General features: G+C 39.8%; 1 protein-coding gene across 1 annotated transcript in view; it reads right to left on the minus strand.

The window, feature by feature from the left end:
* Window positions 1-19,277, minus strand: part of Galnt5 (polypeptide N-acetylgalactosaminyltransferase 5) — a 40,608-nt gene extending 21,331 nt beyond the window's left edge. The window contains exons 1-3 of the mRNA XM_021156268.2: window positions 17,529-19,277; window positions 4,549-4,715; window positions 2,332-2,451 (exon numbers count right to left, since the gene is read on the minus strand). Coding sequence (XP_021011927.1) covers window positions 2,332-2,451; window positions 4,549-4,715; window positions 17,529-18,952 — 1,711 coding nt within the window. The 5' untranslated portion in view covers window positions 18,953-19,277. The remainder of the gene's footprint in view (window positions 1-2,331; window positions 2,452-4,548; window positions 4,716-17,528) is intronic.
* Window positions 19,278-19,688: the final 411 nt, after the last annotated feature.

The following is a 19,688-nucleotide window of genomic DNA, read 5'->3' on the forward strand; positions in this document are numbered from 1 at the left end:
AAGGGGGGAGTGGTTAAAATACTGCAGGAGAGCATTAAACAACTCAAATAGCTTCAAGAAGGCTTTGAAATTGATTAGACTCACTAGCCCCTTCCTATCTGTAAAACAAAGGTACACAGATAGAAAAACCTGCTTAGAGGAGACTCAGACAAATCCAGCTGCCTGAAAGAAGTAGAGACCAGTTGCCCTGTCTGGAAGAGGCTCAGACCAATTGAGACACCAGGAAAGGCTGCTCTCCAACCTGTTGAACTCCCTGCAGGTGTGCAGCATGCTCCAAGTCCCTAGCTTTCAGCCATCTCTGGGTTGAGCTTTGGCGATACAACTGTCTTTGAGCTATTTCTGCTCCTGTGTGTAACTTCTCATCCCAAACCTGTAAATAACACTGATAACATTCCATATGTTCATGAAGTTGGATTTTGGTGGTATCCATACTTTGTGGGCTCCCTATCTGAGGGGAGTAGATTTGGTGTTTTATCTCCCCAGGAAAAGTCAGTAGTACAACAACAAACTACTCTCCAGGAATTCTTTAGATCCTCAGTGGCAGGCTGAGACTGTGTTCTCAGACTCTTGTATTTGTCAGCCATTGTTGGAGTACCCAGACTGGGTTGTGTAAGACAACCTATTATCTCTCCCCTTACTATATGTTCAGTCTACCCGTTCTTGTCATCTAGAGACCCCATACTAATACACAAAGGGATCAGCACTTTTAGCAATGGGATAATAAGAACATTTTGGGGGTCTAGTTACAAGGAAATAAGACTATCATGAGAATTTATTTTCTCCAAGCTGATCGACACGGGCAATGCCAGAACTACCAGATGAAGAGTGGTCACTAAGTGCCCACAAGCAAGAACGAGTGTAGTAAATGAGAATGTAGACTCTGGACTTCGGTGTTTGGCTGCAGGCACCTCCATTCCTACTAACCAGCTTGAGAGAATGGCAGGCATTATCTACAGAACCAGAGTTGAAGGGGCATTTGATGGGAGAGAAGGTTAGGGGAAGAGTAGGACAAGAGATGGGTAGAAAAGAAGACAGGAGAGGAAAAGAGACAGGATCTGGAAGAGATGTCTTTACTACATACAAATGCCAGCTTTAAAAAAAAAACCAAGCAATTTTTTGAAAAAAAGGGGGAAGCTGTTTTATAGTCCCACATTCTAATGTGGGACTATACAAGCAGTACAAGCAAGGGATGATAGTGTATATTAAATCCCTGTGTGAAATATGTGAGCATTAGGTTAATCTTCTGAAATAGAGGATTAACCCATAAGTTTCTTCCAATCCCCATAGGAGAGGTCTAGTTGTTAATATCCTAACTCATTACAACTGAATAGTAGAATAGTCTAACAGTATAGGAAGAAACACAAAATAGGCAACTGCTGTGACCTGTGGTCAAACTGTATATATTGACCATATGCAAATCATTTACCTTACAGGTAACATGAGAACCAAAAATTTAGAACATGATCAATTGTACAAATACATTGACATTGTCTGAAATATTAAAGTAATGCAACAAAATGCCAATGCAAGGTATGAGGAGACTAGACTGGGAAACTAAAATAACTAAACTAACCAATAGCCAAAATTACCAAAGAGTGTGAAATATAAAAAGATCTTTTTTTTTTTTTTTGGTTTTTCAAGACAGGGTTTCTCTGTGTAGCCCTGGCTGTCCTGGCACTCACTTTGTAAAAAGATCTTGAATTCAAAAACCACTGGGAATGGGCTAGAGAGATGGCTCAGTGGATAAAAGCACTGACAGCTCTTCCAGAGTTCAAGAGTTCAATTCCCAGCAACCATGTGGTATCTCACAGCCATCTGTAATGGGATCTGATGCCCTCTTCTGGTTTGGTACAGTGTGCTTATATACATAAAATAAACAAACAATTCCATTAAAAGATAAAAAAAAGAAAGAAGAAAAGAAAAAGACTGGGAATAATGAGAAAAGTTGACAAGAACATTTATAGGTATTTGCTGTTTTTCAATATAAAAGTATACTTATTTAAGAGAATCTCACACACACACCCCCTTTTTTTTTTTTTTTTTCTATAATGTCCAGGGAAAACTTAGGTGTATAGTGCCATGGGTCCATGTTGTTATGCTCTCTCTAAATTTCTTTTGAAAGGTTCAGAAAAAGCAGGTAATATGACCACCCCCTCTGTCTCTCTCTCTGTGTATATTTCATGTCACATGGTGAGATATTAATATGCACACAAGAAGAACATGTGGGTATTTCTGGTTATATTCTTTCATATTCTGTATTTGTTTGAAAAACATTATAAATTAAAGCAAAATTGTGATAAACCCAGTTTTGGGGGTAGGGCAGTTTCTTACCTGTTGCGTTCTGTGCCCCAGCCAGTCTCGCTCTGATCAAGCCATGTCTCTCCTTCAGGCGAAGAATCCGAACTTTTGGAAACTGAGACATGTATTTATCCAAATCAGCTTTTAGGTATTCTATATCAGGATAAGAACAAACCCAAAATACTTTAATTAACCAGGAACATTTTTGCAATTTCAAATCCAAAACTATGATGTCATTCTAGTTGGCAAATTTTATCTTTGGGCCCATAATTTTATTTGATGTCATCTTACTGAAAATATTTTAACATGGGTTCAATATTCTAAACTAACCAATCTCTCAAATCCAAGATAGGAGCCTCACTTGAGTGTATAAATTTGAAAAAAATTTTAAGAAAACAGTACAATTTTGGTTGGCTAAGAGTTATCATGTCCACTAACACTTCGTGGTGATGAAGGAGTTATTGAGTACATTTAGGGATCATAGGACAGAGCAACAACTCGAGTACTATATTTACATAAGACAGCATGCTGCTGGAGTCTCCATTTTGAAGAAGGGCTTGCTTGGTTAAAGTAACTGTGGGCAGTTTCCTAGCATGGAATTCTCATCATGGGAAGAAAATCAGCCCTGACTGGTTGGTGTACAGCTTGAAGAAATCAGCCTGAGATGCGGTGTAAGTGACTGTAATCTGCTGTGCTCATAGGAACAGTTCTGCCTAATCAATTTCCAGCCCTGGCCCACAAGAGATTTGGTCACAGGACTTAGGACTTCAGCTCATTTTAGAACGTCGTTGCTTTTTAGTTGGCTGTAAAAGGGTTCAGCTAAGGAACATTTTAGAGATGTTTAAGGATATAGTTACAGTCACTTCTGTGGCTTTGACAACTATACACTGGGTAGGAATGGCTTCCATATTTTCTTTCTTTTTTGAGTCTGAATTATTACAATATAGCCCAGGCTGAACTTGAACGCTGATTCCCCGACTTCTGCTCCTGGGTACTAGGGTCACAGGTATGTGGTATTACTCTGATTTTCCTGGAATATATTTACAGCATAGTTCCTACTAAGTGTGTGTGAGTGTGTGTGTGTGTTTCTTAAAGAGAACCCTGAAACTGTACAAGTCTCAGGGTCCACAAAAACAAACAAACAAAAATAAACCAAGAAAACAAAAACAGGCTCTGTTCCTCATCAAAGGGATTGTCTTGCTTTGGTGGCTGGCTGCTACTTCTGTGTGTGGTATCCCAGTCACTCATTAGCATTTCCCATTCTCTTCTGGCATCCTCCAGTTGCTTAAGCTCACTGTGGCTATGGTGGTAACAGTAGGGCAAAGACAGCACATACATCACTTACAGATCAAGGTTCAGCTGTCTCTCTAACATCACCACCCAAGTGTTTTTCCTAATTCAAAAAGTGTGGGACATTTTGGGAATTCTCTTTGGGGCGTTGCTGGCCCTATATGACTTCCTGCACACAGAGATACTTTGGTAATTCAAAGAGCAAAAGCCTTTCATGTAACAAATGGAAATAAATGGAATCTTAAAAACTGGGGTGGCTTTTGCTTCCAGACTACTCTAGAACAGCTATCTTTTTGAGCCTTTGAAATGTGCCTTCTTCTTCCTCTTCAGGAGGAGTCGAGGGGTTTCCATCTCTTTGCTTTCCATAGAGTTTATATGTGGTTACTGACTAGAAAAAATAATTTCATAAACAAGGTGGACTTTGCTCCATGAAAAATTAATTGTTCATCATCTTCTGAACTCAGATGACCACCTAGGGGAGTCACAGCATGGAAATAACTCCTGCAAAGCAGGTAGGTCCCAATGGCAATGGCTGAAACATTCAACACAGCAGACCCCTGAATGATCAGTGACATTCTTAAAGATGGATTTGTGATGTGTTCAAATGTTTTGCCTACATGTGCATCTATGTACTACACACATGCAGTGCCTGTTGAGGCCAGAAAAGGGCATTGGATCCCCCTTGGAGCTTCAGTTACAGATAGTTTTGTGCTGCTGTGTCAATGCAGGGAGTTGAGCCCAGGTCCTCTGGAAGAAGAGTCAGTGCTTTTAACCGTGGAGCCATCCCTCCAGCTTCAATTAGTAATATATGAATGGTGCTTGGATTCATACTTTATGGCTGCACATGAAACAATAGTTTGGCACTTACAAATACTAAAGCTAATTACCCGCGAAACAAAACTCTATTGCCTTCCATCAAGCTTTTAGCTTTGCAGGAAGAATCCAAGAAGGTTTTCTTACCTTTGGTGCTGAAGTCATCCACCAGCAGAATCTCCTTGATGAGGTGTGGAGGGGAGCGGTTGAGGACGCTGTGCACGGACCTCAGTAGAGCGGACCACACCTCATCTACAAAGCACATGATGATGCTGGTGGTTGGGAGGTCATTGTGAACTAGTTGCTCTGCACACCTGGGCCAGGATATAAGCACAGTACAAGAAATATGCCACTGAACTCTCAAAGGGTCCTGAATAATCTGTACACAAACACACACACACACACACACACACACACACACACACACACACACACACACTAGCAGTTTATTGGAGTACCATGTTCATTTTGTCATATGCATGGGCAATAGCATTTGTTAAAAGAACTAACAATGGCAGACGTGATGCGTCCTTTGGAGGTATAACACTGCAGTAAAAAGGATGTTTTTTTCATCCTCTTAGAGTTTCAGAGTTTCTTTGATCATCATAGAAACAATTTACCATGGTTCCTGGCACAGGCATTTACTAAACAGTAGCTCTTGTTATCATTATTAAATTATATACCAGAAGAGAACTTTCTGCATTAGTGTCACTAAGTAGTTTATAACTGTATAAATAACCATCTGCCAAATGGCAAAAGAGCTATCTTTCACTCCACTCAGCATATGAAAGGTTTTTCTGTTTGTTTGTTTGTTTGTTTGTTTATTTGTTTTTTGGTACAATGTATATGTACCAAATAATTGCATCCTCTCCCACTTCTCTATTTGAAAGGTTCTTGCTGTGACTGCTGCAGAGTAGCCATACTTGAAGTCATTCTGCTGGCGTGGAAAGGATAGCCAGGCTAAGAGGGAGAGAGGGAGCAGGTGCTTTGTGGTCTGCACCTGGACAGGGTCTCCTACAGCCTCTGTAGCTCATGGCTACCTCCTTGTAGCATTTTCTGTATCTGGCTTGTGCCACTGTTACAGGATAGCTCCTAGTGAGATTGTCCAAATTGTATTTGCCCTTCTACTAACACACCTCCTCTTAGTAAAATAATAATCAGTGGTGCGTGTGCATAAATACTTAAGTACTCTGCCTTATTTCAGTATAGGACCCATGCCTCTTTCCCTTTTTAACAGACAAATGGCCGAAGTCTTGGACAGATGGCTCTTGGTTATGTGATTAGTAAGTTCCAGATCCGGGACTGAAACTCTGGTCTAACTTGGCCCTAGAGGTAACCATAGAAGTTTAGATTCCCAGAATAAACATAGCTATCAGCAGATACAGCATTTGTGAGAACCAGAGGGTCTGTCAAGTACCATGGATCACTTTTGTTAATTTAATGAGTAAGACACAGATAAAAAGTAAATGCTATAGTTAAACAATATTACTTGTCCTTTGTTTATGGTTGTCAATGTATTGCTGTGAACACAATTTAATTCAATATCATGGCAATTGCTTGAGATGCAATTTTGTAATATATTATCACACACTTCTTTAAATAATGCAAAAGAAGCACAAGATGATCAGTGACTCCCCCAGCATCATTTCCCTGGTTATTATGTGCATGGGAATGTAAAATGATGTGGTTTTCATTTCAGTGGTCCATGGTTTTTCTGTACTAATGGAGTTTGGATTGGGAATTAAATAAACATATGGTTGCATATCACTTATCCCAAATTACTAGCTTGAAGAAATTGCATAACTTCTTTGAACTTTAATTTGCCAACTACAAAGCATAGATTAAAAACCTGTCTTGGTTAAATATATATCTGATACAGAGCTTGTTCATAAGAAATACAAGGAAACTCACCATGGTCTCTAATTTCAGTCTTTTCCTAAAGTGATTGGTTAACATAATATACAAAAGGCTTAGAGAATTGTACCCAACTTCAACTCCAGTAAACCGATGCAAAAAGTTTGCACAGAAATTGAGATTTTTTTGTCATAAACAAAACAAGAGGCAAAGAATAACTCACAGTTCACTTACCCATGCATTTGGGAATGTAAGTTCCTACATTAAAGCTAATTCAGTCTCCTCATAATATATGATTAAACTTAATAAAATATTACAGGGCTAAAATGAACATGGACTACATTTTCAGGTGCTGTAAGGTCAAAATAACACATTTCAATCAGATGCCTTAATCTGATTCTAATGTTAATGTAAAATAAAAGACTGTCTAAATTAATGTTATTCTGTACAAAGAACACCCGCATTGGAATTTCTGTAAAGTATGAGCATGCCTGACTATATTCAAGGATTATATTAATTACCTGTGGTTGCTATAATAGCTAAGATTTCTGCTCCAAAGTTTCTCCTAATTTATCTATCTTTCCTTGCATTTTGCTATGAGCAGAAAGAAGATACTAGGTCACACCTTCAATGCTGTGCCCAAGTTCATCACCTCCAATTTCTGTTTCATTTTTATGTGTTATAATACACAATTTAGTCAAGCTCCTTGCCACTCTGTAACACACATTACCTCTTCTCCAGTTCCCAGCCAGCTGCTACTGAATCCTTGCAAGCCATCAGGAGAAACACTTTCCAAGCCCATATTTTTAACAATATCTTTTCATGACTACATAAGTGTCCACAGTCCACAAGGGTGATAGGAACTTTCTCTGCCTCACTTTTTTTTTCTGATCCTCACAAACATCCTTAGCATCCACAGTTTATATTGACATCTTCAACACAAGCAATCCAGGTGTTTCAATCATGATTGCCCAAATTCCACCGGACTATGTCTTCTATTTAATGGCTACAGGTTTTATTACACAAAATTCACTTTTTTGTTATGTAAGGAATTGTTTCAGACTGTGGGAGTTAGGAAGTAAATACATCTTTAAAGGGACATGTCCATTAATTTGCCCCAAGAACTTAACAACTTAAAGTACAAAATAGTTATCATTTTTAGAGGGGAGCATACATATTTGTTTTAAATGTGGGACTTCCTCTCCCCTAACTCAAAAGTAGGTTAGTTATAACTTAGAGAAATATTAAGTTAGCCATTTACTCTCTTGTAGAGAAATATTAATTTAGCCATTTACTCTCTTGTTCCTTTCTCGATTTCTTTTAAAAACCATGTTTGGAGCTTTTATATGTTTATAATTTTTGCATAAATACATAAAATATTAGTTGTAATAGTTTCCTATGAATTAAAGATTGATAATCAAATTTAGAAAAGAATTAGAACACGGAAAGCCCCCAATTGCAGGAATGTCAAGGATTAATAAAAATTGTTGTTGATTGCATAGTCAACAACAGTTGCAGGACAATTGGGTAATAGAAACAGTAAATTCTGAAATGTATTTTCTAAGGCATCTTACATTTCTAAGATAAGGTTCCAATTCTCAGAAGCTGTGGTGCTCAGCAGAAAAGACTGGAGTGATGAGGCCATAGTCCACTGAGAAGGAACTGGGTGAGACTGTTATTAGAGTAATTAGTCCAGGTCAGATGCAGGAACAGACAGAGTTTTGTAGACTATTTTGTAAGAAACCTTTACAAAGAGACAGAAAACTATTTGTGTAATATAGTCATGTAGAACTTGTGTAATATAGTCATGTAAAATCAATATATAATTTCTTTACATCGAAAAAGTACTTCTCCTCCTGAAAATGTTGGAATGTAGTTGTAATCCCTTCTCCTGTGATGTAACTGAAATCCAGATTTCCAATGGGAAAGCAGGAACCAGTAATTTGCTTTGCTTTATTGGCATAAGGTAGCTCAGAATGTTCTGGAATACAAAGGACTCTCTCCTAGATATACATTTAGAAGACTTTCTTTTGCTTATAACTGTGATGCAAAAATCATAGCCTTCGTCCTAAAAGCGAGTGATCTGAAGTTATGAAGATTAAGCACCATGCTGATGCTCAGACAGCCTGTCAGTTGCCACAAAGGGCTAAAGTGAGCTCTTCATTGTTCTTTCACATCCAGAAACTGGGTAGTGTTAGGTCACACACTTTTAGAATCTGCTATAGCAGTAAACAGCTTAAACATGTGCCAAGTGTATAACAAACCAGGTCTTTTGTTGTTTATTCACAGGCAAACAGGTCAGACCAGTCAGCTCTCAGCATTAGTAACACTTAATCCAGATAAAAGTAGTGACAGCCATCCAATTTCCTCTAGATTCTATAGGGTATAGAACCACTTCAAATTATTCTCCACTAACCCAAGTAAACTGAATTATCTTTGTTTTGATTTGCCAGAGTCTTGATTTCTGATACTTTTGCAGGATGGGGAATTGCCACTAAAGTCTAATCTATGTTCATGATATTTAGTTTTGTGAACTTTTTTTTTAAGATTAAGAATGTATGACTGTTTTCTAAATGATCACTTATTACACAAACTAGGTATTTAGAATCTCCAAGTCTGGTTCTCTGCTTAAAATGACTCAAACTGTTTTGCTTAGGGGAGTCTAGGTTTGGATCGCTATAGAAGAAATCCAAGACTACAGATTACTGGGGACCCAAATGTGAGGAATTTCACCATCCTGAAAGAGCGGATGCATAACTATATTACAATCAGGAATATGGATGTGAAAGGACAATAAAGAGCTCACTTTAGCCCTTTGTGGCACCGTCAGGCTATCTGAGCATCAGCATGATGCTTAATCTTCCTAACTTCAGATCATTCGATTTTAGGATGAAGACTATGATGTTTGCCTCACAGGACAGCAATGCAGGGTTCATGAAACAATGGATATAAAAAAAAAAAGACTAGGCAAGCTTCACACTGAAAAGCCTTTGTGAGAACTCAAAATCTCTCTATCTTGACTCACAGGTTCTTACTCAAAGCACTGGCCAGTCCCGGGCCATATTTAATCTAAATCTACCAAGTGCTCGTTCATTTATCATGAGACTCCAATGCTGATGGTTTACCTCCTCAGCTTCTGTGTGCTCAGTCCTTGGCCACTGACTTGATTTGAATGGAGCCTATCAAATAGAGACGGCTTCAAATCAGAACACTGAGGGAATGATAACATTCATTCATTTCTATGAATTTTTCATATTATTCCAGCAGAAGCAAAACACATCATGAAGGTCAAATCTCAGTCTTTATGGGTTTGAACAGAAGGTCGAAAGAATATGTTTCAACTTCTATTTGCAATTCAACTCTAGCTTCCATGGGAGCCTTGAGTGCCCTTCATTCTCTACACTCTGATATCTTCAGGAGCATCAGGAGAATCAAGTGACCAGCTGAGATGTTCTGTCTGGAATTACTTTCTTTCCTAAGACCTTAAAATTATTTGGGCCTTTTTGCCTCCCGCTGATAAGAGGGTATAGGGATATGAAGATTTTACTTTTGTGATTTGTTCTTTTTTTAGGGTAAATGATCCTTGACATTTGGTTAAAATCACCTGACTGAGAATGTCCAGGTCCACTCCCCCACTTCCCACTAAAGCTTTTAGCCTGGAGATGCTGCAGGTGCTGAGGCAAGAGTGTGTCATCAGAAAGAACGGGCTTGGGCTCCCAAATACATCCCCCCAGCACTAACACTTGCCATGTTAACAATAGTCTATTTTGAGCGGGCAGCTGTCAGGGTGAAACTGGGATAGAGGCAGGAGTTAAGATGGTGGAGTTCTAGGGTAAAAATAATCCTGGAGGAGGGCCGGGCATTTGTGGGCCATGTTTCTGGCCCGCCCTACTGCGTGTAACCTTGGGCTAGTCACTGCTCACACCTGTTCTGGCATACAGGTTGTCACCTTGGGCTCTTCAGCCATTGTCATTATTTCCTGAGATTTTCCTTTTCACCTCTGGCCTACACATGAGGAAGAGAGAGGTCCTAGTTTTTCCAAAACTCACATGACTATAAGGAATCAAAAAGAAGGAAGCTATGGAGCCGGTGGAAAGAGTACTCAAATGAGAGGCTGGGGAATCTTATGGCTCTTGGATCTGCTAGTTGTTTCCTTTATCCAGCCTCACTTTTCTCATTAATAAATCATACAGGGCAGGTTCTTATCCTTAGTGCCGCTCTGAAGAGCTTATTATCAAACAGATAAGCACATATAACATATTCACATACATGTATCACTGTCTAATAAACATGCCCTATGAGTTTCATCAAGACACAGATTTCACTTCACAAAGAACCATGACAAACCAAAGAGGTTTAGACATATTATTATGAAATAGACTAGTTGGGGTCAGAAAGAACCTGACTGGTGAAATTAGTACTTTGTGATGGCAAATCAGAAATCTAAACATTGGTATACAACCCATCACTTCTGAGCTGTGAGCCCTTGACTTTTTTTGAGTGTGTGTGTGTGTGTGTGTGTGTGTGTGTGTGTGTGACATGCAACACTTTATCAGTCTGTCATGGCTGTTGTAGCAGTCAAATGAGATAACATGCATGAAAGATAAAGGGTACCAGCTGCCTGGCCTGATTTGCTGGCTTATGACCAACAATAAAGTATGGTACGCAATATGCAATGAAGTCAATGACCACTGCCTGAATTATTGCCATAATGAGAATGCCCCAGCTTCTCTGTAGATAAAGTTGGGGTGATGGTGACCATAACAACCTTGAAATGTTTTTTTCTTAGGAAAAATAAGAATTCAAGGCAAGAATGTTGCAAACATCAGTTCTCCATCTCAACTCTCTCAAGTGGCCAGTGCCTCACATTTAAAAGGCAAGCCCATCTAAAGGTACTGGAGTTTGGCATAGTATCGATGTTTTTCCAGGGAAGTGTAAACTCCTCCATTTAGTTTTGAAAGAAAACAAAACAAGGTCTGTAAACATTGCTATTTTTCCTAAGTTTTGTTAGCCTTAGTGGGGGAAGCCGGAAGACTCATTCTTCTCTTTGGAAAGCTCTGTTGGAACAGGTCAGCCAGGGAGGACAACAGGAAATTATGTTCTGGGACAGAAGGACCCAGGGCAATATTACATTGAGAATTTGATAAAATGAGGCTGGTGGTTGAATTTGATCATGGCTGAGATGTCTGAGAAAGCTGTGTGAATTGATTCAAAGTCCTGCACCCTACGCATTATGTTCTCCCAAGCATCCTTCCAGCTCATGAGCAGCATTTGGGAGGATGTGCTCTGACCTGCTTTAACTTCCTCCATGTTATGGTAATTAGGACCCATGTAATAGCTTTCTTTGCTTTGAATTAATGGCTAAAATGCACTTTATATTTTCCTCCTTTGACTGTCTTTCTTTTTCAAGTTAGTGGTGAATGTGACAAAGAGGGACATCTGATGGCTTCAGAGATATCTCTCAGCCATATTTAACCATTGCTGTGCCATGGTCTAGCTTCTGCTTTTTAAAAATGTTTCTTTCTTACTTTCCTTACTTTCATACACACACACACGCACACACACACACACACACACACACACACACACACACATATACATACACACACACACACACACATATATGTAATGTACATGTATATGTGTGTATATGATATATTTATACATATATATATATTCTCTCTCTCTCTCTGTCTCTCTCTCTGTCTCTCTCTCTCTCTCATGAAACAGAGCCCTGAGCCCTCTCATATACACACGTGTACTGACAAATGCACACGTGCATGTACAGACACACATGCAGCTGAAGTGCTTTCACCTCCATGCATGAAATCAGGAAGGAAGCCTTTTAGGTGCTGTTTTTTTTTTTTCCCTTGTAACTGATGGGTTCTTCTCTGGCTGGGAAATATCACAGCTTCTCCTGTCTGTGACAGATGATTTCTCCAGGAACTATTAGTCACAAAATCACCCCCAACACACCAAGACAAATATTCATCAATATAAAAATAAAATCTTGAATGTTATTTGACTTTAACATTTTCCTTTCTCTCAGCCTGATAATGTTCAAGAAGCCTGTAAGATGGGGAGGATGTATGGTCAGTTACTCTTTGTCTCCCTCCTCATCTTCCTTCTCCTTTAGCTGTGGCTTTCTTCAGCTTCCTACAGGCAACATTAAGATTCTGGAAAAATTTCCCTTAGTAATTTTGGCATTTTTGTAGCAAATGCCCAGTGCTATCTTTTGCTTCTCATGTTTGCCAAAAAGTATTGGCTAACAGTCCTGACTCTGGACTAAGGTGGCAAAGACATAATGGCTTTATGGGAGAAATTGACAGAATTCTGTAGGAACTGCTAGTATTAATATAGACTGTTGATCACTGTTGCAACACAGCAGACAGATAAGTAAATTATGAGTCTTTGTTGCTTTTTTAAAATGATTTTTAAAATTTGCTTCATGTGTACGAGCGTTTTGACTGTGTACACACCATGTGTCTACCTGGTACCCCTCTATGTCTGAAGAAGGCATCAACTCACTCCCCAGTACTTGAGTTATAGATGGTTTTTAGTTATCATGTAGTGCTAGATTTTTTTGATCTGTGTCTTCCACAAGAACAATAAGTAGTCTTCAATGCTCAGCCATCTATCTCCCCAGCCCCAATTCTTTTTGTATTTTGACAACTAAATGCTGGAGGAAAAAATTCTTTTAAATATTTCTCCAAGTCCAAATTCAGGAAGTGCACTCTTAAAATAAGTTCATTTTTGGAGTTCTATCGAACCATTGATTCAGGCTTAAAGATAGGCTTTTCCAAGTAGAATGGCCCTATTTTGAGAGGAGCACCTCAGCTCAGCAACAGGTGTGTGTGTGTGTGTGTGTGTGTTTGTGTGTGTGTGTGTGTGTGAGCTGTATGTGGTATATGTGCATGTGAAATGTGTATGAATGTTGATTAGTACTGGTGTAAACACCTTCAAGATCTAAGTACAAAGACTTCAGTTATAAGGTTTTTACTTTTAAAAGATTGAATATCATAGTTTAAAGTAACTGTCAAAAGAACATTTGTTTGGGTTTTTTGGGGGGTATCTTTTATATGTAAATAGTCTAGGTGAAAATGAAATTCTGTTTTATTTCTTGAATGAAAGATATCTAAACAAAAGCAATTCCCTTGCTGGAAAGTCAAAACATTAAAATTAAAGCTAAAAGAATAAAAATATGAACTAATGAATAAACATGAATCAATTAATAGTATAAGACAGGATATAGATACTTTAAGTCAAATGAAAATATACCCCGCATATTCAACACAAGAAATCAGGACACAATTAGGAATCTATGAGGTGATTTATTAAAAGCTTCATCTGAACTGATACCTCTTATTGATTTGTTTATTAGTAGCATTCATTTTCAAAATCCAACTTTAGAGAAATATGCTTATAAAGTCAGCATTGTGCCAACTTTTATCTTTGGAATGTGAAGCTCTATGCTGTACCCTCAGGGAGTTTGAAGTAAAACTGAAAAAAGTTTCGGCAGAAGCCTGGAACTTCAGCGTGAAGGCATAAAGATGCTTAAGGTTCTTGTTACTGAGAAATCAAAATGATTTAGTGAAGAGAAGGCTGCATAGACTCAACACTATTGGAATTTAATGGTTGGAGCTGTGTCATGGCCCAGAACGAGATCTGCTACACTGAGATTTTGTGTAATGTTGGATTAGCATGTGAGGGTAAAAATAGTGAGGCCATGTAAGCAGATCGCAGAGGGAGACTGAAGAAATCAACTAATAAAATAAACAGGTGATAGTCAGGAGCATCACGTATAGAAAACATAGTCATGAGAGCTGGGGAGGTGGCTCAGTAGGTAAATCAGTTACTATGCAAGCATGAGGATGACAGCTTAGAACCCCAGAATCCACCGAGTGGTGCCTACCTGCTTGTGAATCACTACTGAGGAAGCAGAAATGGAATCCCCAGGGCAAGTTGATCAGCTGGGTCAGTATGCTGTGGGTTATGCAAGAGATCCTGACTCGATAAATGAAGCAGAGAGCAGGGTCAACCTCAAGCCTACACACACACACACACACACACACACACAATCAATGAACTACAAATCTACAAATATGTTTTTCAGTATTATGAGATTGGCTCCCCAATGCTGAGGGCCCACCTTGAGAGAATCTAGAGGTGTCTTGGGAAACATAGCACGTGAACCAGACTAGATTTCTACTACCAGGAAGAGACTCATAGACAGCCCTGAGAACACAATGTGAACAGTGCTGTTGTCAGAGAGGGGTCCTTTGTTTTTGCCTAAGACCTTGAGATAGTGTAATATCTTAGAACTGTTTCTCTGGAATATGGAAAGAAAGATCTGGAATAGGTGGTTTATAAAAGAGATTCTGACTTTAAGGTTATAGTAGGAGATGTTGTCCTGGCAACCCTGTCTCTTCTACTCAACGTCAACTTTGCCCTAGCATATAAGTTAATTTAGCCGTAAGAAGTTAACTAGAAACTAGTCATTATCTGTGCTGAGGGAAATGAAATCGAAATGTTGCAAATCCTGGCTTTTAATCCCTTTTCAATCTGATTTCAGAAGGAAGTTATAATATGGCATGCACTGTGTTAATCTATAAGAGCAGTTTTGTTTTAAAATATAAACATCTGGAAACTATTCCTAAAGTTTTGAAATTTGAGGATTATAGTGGTCTGCACTTCAGCTAATTATGAGGCCTGGTTCTTATAGCACCCTACCCATATACACCCGCAAGTAAGTACATATTTTATTAATATATTTTATAATAATTTTCTATAAGATGACTAAAGTTTATTACCTAAAACATTATTATATGCATGAATAAGACATTTCAGATAATTTTGATCAACGCTGAAGAAAAATAATATCAAAGCTTTAAAAACGCTACAATAAAACACCCTTGCTCCAAATTCTGCCTAACTAAAAAAATCACCACATATTTTTATTTGTACTTTCTTCTAAACATATTCATGCAAACACACAGTTTGCAAGTGTGAGTAAAAGAAAAGAAAATGATTTATCCTCCTTTAAGGAAGAACAGCTCAAAAGGACCAGAAATCCTTTGAGGGTTTCAAACGTAGACTTCCTGGTGTCTAATGTCTTCATCTGACTGGAGTTGGGGGCAGACCATCAGCCAGGTATGTTTTCCAGACACACACACCCACACACACCTATATTTATCCAAGGCAGTTTGTGTAGCCCAAGGGAGGGGATTTGAGTACGTGTTCTCTGAGTCATCACCTCAAGCACACGTGTCAGTTTCAGAAACAGCAGCTGGACAATCTCCTGTAGAAGACAGAGTCTAATTGTAACCTTCCTAGGCTGCAGGACTCCAGGTCCCCCAAACAAAATTATAAATTAACAACTCTGGAAGGCAAGGGGCCTTCAATAAATCAGCTGGGTGATAGCACTAGTGTTTGCTCTTGGCCTCACACACTGATCCTTTTTTGACTACTTAGAGCTGGAACCTGTGCTCCTGTGCCCTGCCTGACTCTTCACCACGCTGGTAACAGTCTGCTGAACACCAAGGGCATAGTTAAACAAAGCTGCCTAAAAAGAGACTTTTTTCCTGAATTCCTTGTGGAATACTATAGCTAATGCTCAATACTGTGACATGTGGGATTTCAGGGAATAAACTGGTCTAACATTTTAGAATTCTTTTTGGAAGATAATACACAAAAAACAGGAGAGAGAAAGAGAATTTTGAATGTGAAGTTTAATAACTTCTCTTCAAAGAACTAGGTCAATGATCTGAGACATGTACATTCCTAGGGCCTCAGTTTCCTTCTCTGGGAATGTTATTGTGTTCTCATGGATGCATCCCATCACCCATGGGAGCGTGGATGGTACAGTGCCTAGTTTAGACAAAGCAACAGTACGTGGCTAATAGCTCTTTGTCAATGGCTAAGAGACTGAACTGTCTTCTTCAACACAATGAATACACTTTTTTTTTTTTTTTTTTTTTTTTTTTACCATGAGTACAGGTTCATCTGTACATGTCTTCTTTCTGAGAACTCTATCAAAAACCTTGCCTCAACTACCTAGGTTCAAAAGAAACATTTTCTGAAGAGGCCAAGGAAAGCCATTGTTTAAGTACTACACATGTTCAAAGTCTCAAACTTGTCATTTGTGCATTCCAGGCTCCAGGCTCCAGGCTGGCTTGGCTTACAGTACTGAGCATCAGGTTATAGTCAGAGCTACAGTATTAATTAATGGGTAGTAGCGGACACATGGCTACAAGTATCCTTACTTATCAATACACCAAAGAGAGCCCTCATCTAATAAGTCTGGCTGCAAAGCCTGCCCCCTCCTTTCTCAGGCTCACGAAGTTCATTTTCGTATTTGCAAGTTCCTGTAATGCAGAAACTCTGCTGTCAGGATCATTGTTAGCGTGCTCCTGAAGCTCTGACAGGTGTCTGCTTGTTGTTGATGGATTTTTCCCAATATCACTGCTCCGGGTAGCAGAATGCACAAATGTGTATTATTCTCACCAACAAAAGTACTTTTAAGTTGAGAGGACAACCATCTCTTTTCTTGTCCTAGTCATCACTACTTACTGTTATTCTAAGATTTAATTTCAGGGAGAGTTAGGCTGCCACCTATTAGCATATAGACTGACCTTTCCCAAATACACTTCTGCCAAGCTTATAAACACTGAAAACTACTGACACGAAAACTTCCACTCTCACTGTTATAATGGAAATATGCTTTACATTTTACTACTTAGCTACAGATTATCAGGAATTGAGTTGCTACCAAACAAAGGTTCACCTGTACATGCCTTCTTTCTGAGAACCCTGTCGAAAACCCTGTCCCAACTACCTAGGTTCAAAACAAACATTTTCTGAAGCAGCCAAAAAAAAAAAAAAAAAAAAAAAGTCATTGCATATACACTACACATGTTCAAACTGACATTTGGATTCCAGCTTCCAGGCTGGTTTGACTTAGGGAACTGAATATCAAATTGTAATTAGAAGTACATCATTAATTAATGGGTAGTGAACACATGTCATTTTACAAAGGGAAGAAAATGAAATTTAAGGAAGGGAGCTGAGATGTGAGTATATAATGAGAGCATATTTCTCTGATAGCAGAATGTTTCTCTATGTGTAGGGTTGACTATTTGGCTACCATCAAATAATTTACTGTCAAGCTAATTCCCTAGGTGGCCAAAATTCACACAACATTGAATTGCATTAAAATCCTTCTGTACATGAGCACAGTCCTTAGCTCAGTGAAAGAGAAGAGAAATGGGTCTTACCCAGCAGGCCTTGTGTCTTCAATGGCTCTGTCCACTGGAATCAAATCACTAAGGTAGACATTGAAGTTTCCTTCTTTCCATCTCTGCTCGGCCTCCTTCTTCTTCTCAGGGGGAACAACCACAGGGCGCCCAAACTGACCTGGAGCATTGAGATCCCTTGGAGAAAGGGTCACATCAATTCTGAACACGTGGTGCATTCCAGGGTTTTCAGGGATATTTGCATGGCTTTGTTGGTATCCCACAGTTGGGGCCTTGGCAGTCAGGTTGCTTCTTGCTGTATGGAGTCCCCCAGATATGGTGGGCTTGGATTGAGACACTGCTTTCTTCAGAGCTAGGGGAGAGGATGATGTCTTGCTTTGATTCCTGGGGATTTGATTATGTGGACTTCCACCCAGTAATTTAGGAAACACAGTTTGGGTTTTAGAATTAGGTACCTCTTTGGTGTCTGTCTTCAGTTCTTCCTCTTTAGTTATAATCACAACATGACTTTCAGAGAAATTAAGTTTCTTCCCTGGCGCCACTTTGGCCGCATCATCTTCTGGCAATCTTCCCAACTGTGTCTCATTTGTAGATTGGTTCTTTAAATGACCCATATCAGCAATGAACTTAAGAAGTGGTAGCGCTTTAAGGGCTTCATGTTTTCGGTCTTTGCTCTGAGCCTCAGCTTTCTTTATGACTGTGACTTCCTCAGATTTCAGGATTGGTGGGCTGGCAAAGTGCATCCTCAATTTTGTTACTGTCTGTGATTGCTGCTTTGATCTATCAGTCCTGACACTGATGGTCACATTCAGGGTCCTTTCAGATGCTTGCTTTGATGTATTGCTGCTGACATTATAATTTTGGGGGGCCTCTTGTTCTTTATCGAAGGTTTCTGTACGTCCTGCTATTTTGGTCAATGGAACTCCTCTTGATGCTGTGAATGGGGTCTTCTCAGACCCTAACACTGTCATCCACTTGGACATCGTGTATTGGGAGGAGACTTCAGGCTTGCTGTCTCTCCCCTGGATCTTCTGCATGGGAATTGTCACTGGGAGGGTTTGCAGATGTGCAAGATGCCACAAAGGCACAGCCTTTCTCCTTCCCAGGAGGTTCTGCATTTTCCCTTTCCTCTGGACTTGGTCCATATTCTCCTCAACCTTAAGTTCATGGTTCTCAGATTTTCTAAAGTTCTCCTTACCCCACACTCCATTCCGAGGCAGCCCCATCCCTCGGATGCTGGTGTAAAGGACCTTCTCTTGGTCTGGCTCAACTCTGAATCCCGTATGTTCCCTCCTTATGATATCTTCTTTGAGTATCCCTGCGTTGATATCACTGAATGAGAGGCGGAGAGCTGCCATGTCAAAGAGCAACCAGATGACTGACGCTACAAATATAAATGCCAAGACTCGCCCACTTCCTCGGAAAAACTTTCGGATCTTGTTCATCGTACAAAGGCTGACTTGCAGCTTGCGCTCTGCTTACCTGGAGTGGAGAGAGAGAGTTGAGGTAGCAGCAGCAGCAGTAGTAGCAGCAACAGCAGCAGCAGTAGGAGCAAGGCCCCTCTCTTCAGAACCTAGCAGGAAATAGCTGTCCAAGGGAGAAAAGCTCAGCTCTTACTGACTGCCTGTCACTCTCTGCCTGCGTGGCATTTCACAGCAAAGCATTTGTGCCCGCTCTCTGGCCCTGGCTAAACCCTAGTACACACTGGCTCCAGGTGGCTCCCGGAGCAGTCAGTTGTGGCTGCAGGATAGTTCACTGCATCTTGTCTCAGAGGGCTCATGTCCATCTTCCTTCCAGCCCAAGAAAACAAGAAAACGTGGGACTAGGCTGGGGCTGCGGCCAGCAGCTTCTCTCCTCCCAGTTCGCTGCATGCTGTAACTCAACACCATGTCTCAGAAGGAAAACCTTTCAAGCCATTACCCAGCAAACTTCCTTCAGCTCTCACCTTCTGTGCTATGTGAGAGAGTATGTGTTTTAAGGGCAATTAAATAGAAAGCAAACTAACTTAGAGGACATGTGTTCCTGGTTTGTAACCCCTCCTACCGCACTCTTACTCATTAACCCTGTGGTACCCAGATACTTGAGTGCTTACTTGGAGCAATTAATTCTTGACCTTAATGTTTCAGCTCTAAGAGGTTAATGGCTTAAAGAAGGGGGTATCTTATAGCCTAATTGCCAGAG

This window comes from Mus caroli, unplaced genomic scaffold, assembly GCF_978045245.1.
Source record: "Mus caroli unplaced genomic scaffold, Mus_caroli_1 scaffold_2, whole genome shotgun sequence".
Taxonomy (NCBI): domain Eukaryota; kingdom Metazoa; phylum Chordata; class Mammalia; order Rodentia; family Muridae; genus Mus; species Mus caroli.